At 40.4% G+C, this 1,126-nt stretch overlaps 1 protein-coding gene across 1 annotated transcript; it reads left to right on the top strand.

Moving 5' to 3' along the window:
• Window positions 1–4: 4 nt before the first annotated feature.
• LOC115029046 (zinc finger protein 679-like) lies at window positions 5–904 on the top strand (the record flags this gene model as incomplete). Its single annotated transcript, XM_029471425.1, has 1 exon — window positions 5–904. A coding segment is annotated over one exon (564 nt), but the record flags the coding sequence as incomplete, so codon positions are not given.
• Between the last annotated feature and the right edge of the window lie 222 nt (window positions 905–1,126).

Below are 1,126 nucleotides of genomic sequence, written 5' to 3' on the forward strand. Positions count from 1 at the left end.
GTCCTCAAACCTTCGCAAACATGAAAGGATTCACAGTGAAAGGAAACTTTATGCATGTAAACATTGTGGGAAGGCCTTTATCAGTGAGGGCAACTGTTACAGGCATGAACGAATTCATACTGCAGAAAAAACCTACGTTTGCAAGCAGTGTGGGAAAGGGTTTACACTTTCCTCATACCTTCAAAAGCATGAAAGACGCCATGCTCAAGAGAAACAGTATACATGTGCTCAGTGTGGCAAAGCGTTTAGACGGTCCTCAAACCTTCACAGACATGAAAGAATTCACAGTGAAAAGAAACTTTATGCATGTAAATATTGTGGGAAGGCCTTTATCATTGCTAGCTACTGTTACAGCCATGAACGAATTCATACTGCAGAAAAAACTTACGTTTGCAAGCAGTGTGGGAAAGGGTTTACACTTTCCTCATACCTTCGAAAGCATGAAAGAATTCACACTGGAGAGAAGCCCTATACATGTAAATATTGTGGGAAAGCCTTCACCCATTCTGGTGCTCATCACAGGCATGAAAACATTCACACTAGAGAGAAACCATATATGTGTGTATAGAGTGTGGGCAGGCATTCACTTTTTCCAAATCCCTTCAAATACATGAAAGAACTCATAGTACTAGAGAGAAATTCTTCGAATGTAACCAGTGTGGGAAAGCGTTTGCATGCTTCTTACACTTTCAAAGGCATGAAAAATGTCCTCATGGAAAGAAACCCATTGGGTAGAACTTGTACCTGCGTAAGCTATGTGTAACTAGTAACTTGGGTTTGAGACTGTTTGTTTATCGTTTGCCTTATTTGCATGAGGTTTGGGGCAGGAACACACTCATGGCAGCCCTTCAAGTCGGTTTTGATTAGTTGTATTTGATGGGAAATTAAAAATGTATCAGTGTTAGTTTTTTGTTGTGTTTGTTTGTTTGTGTGTTTGTTTTTGTTTGTTTTAATACAGGGTATCCCTGGCTGTCCTAATACATGCTCCTTTTACCAGGCTGTGCTCAAACTCAAAGAGATCTGCCTGCNTCTGCCTCCCAAGTGCTGTATCACAGGCACGCACTACCACAATCCAGTGTGATGTGTATTTTTCCAAATAACAAAATTTTGGGGTTTTCTTAATTTG

Source organism: Mus caroli, chromosome 17 (genome assembly GCF_900094665.2).
Source record: "Mus caroli chromosome 17, CAROLI_EIJ_v1.1, whole genome shotgun sequence".
Lineage (NCBI taxonomy): Eukaryota > Metazoa > Chordata > Mammalia > Rodentia > Muridae > Mus > Mus caroli.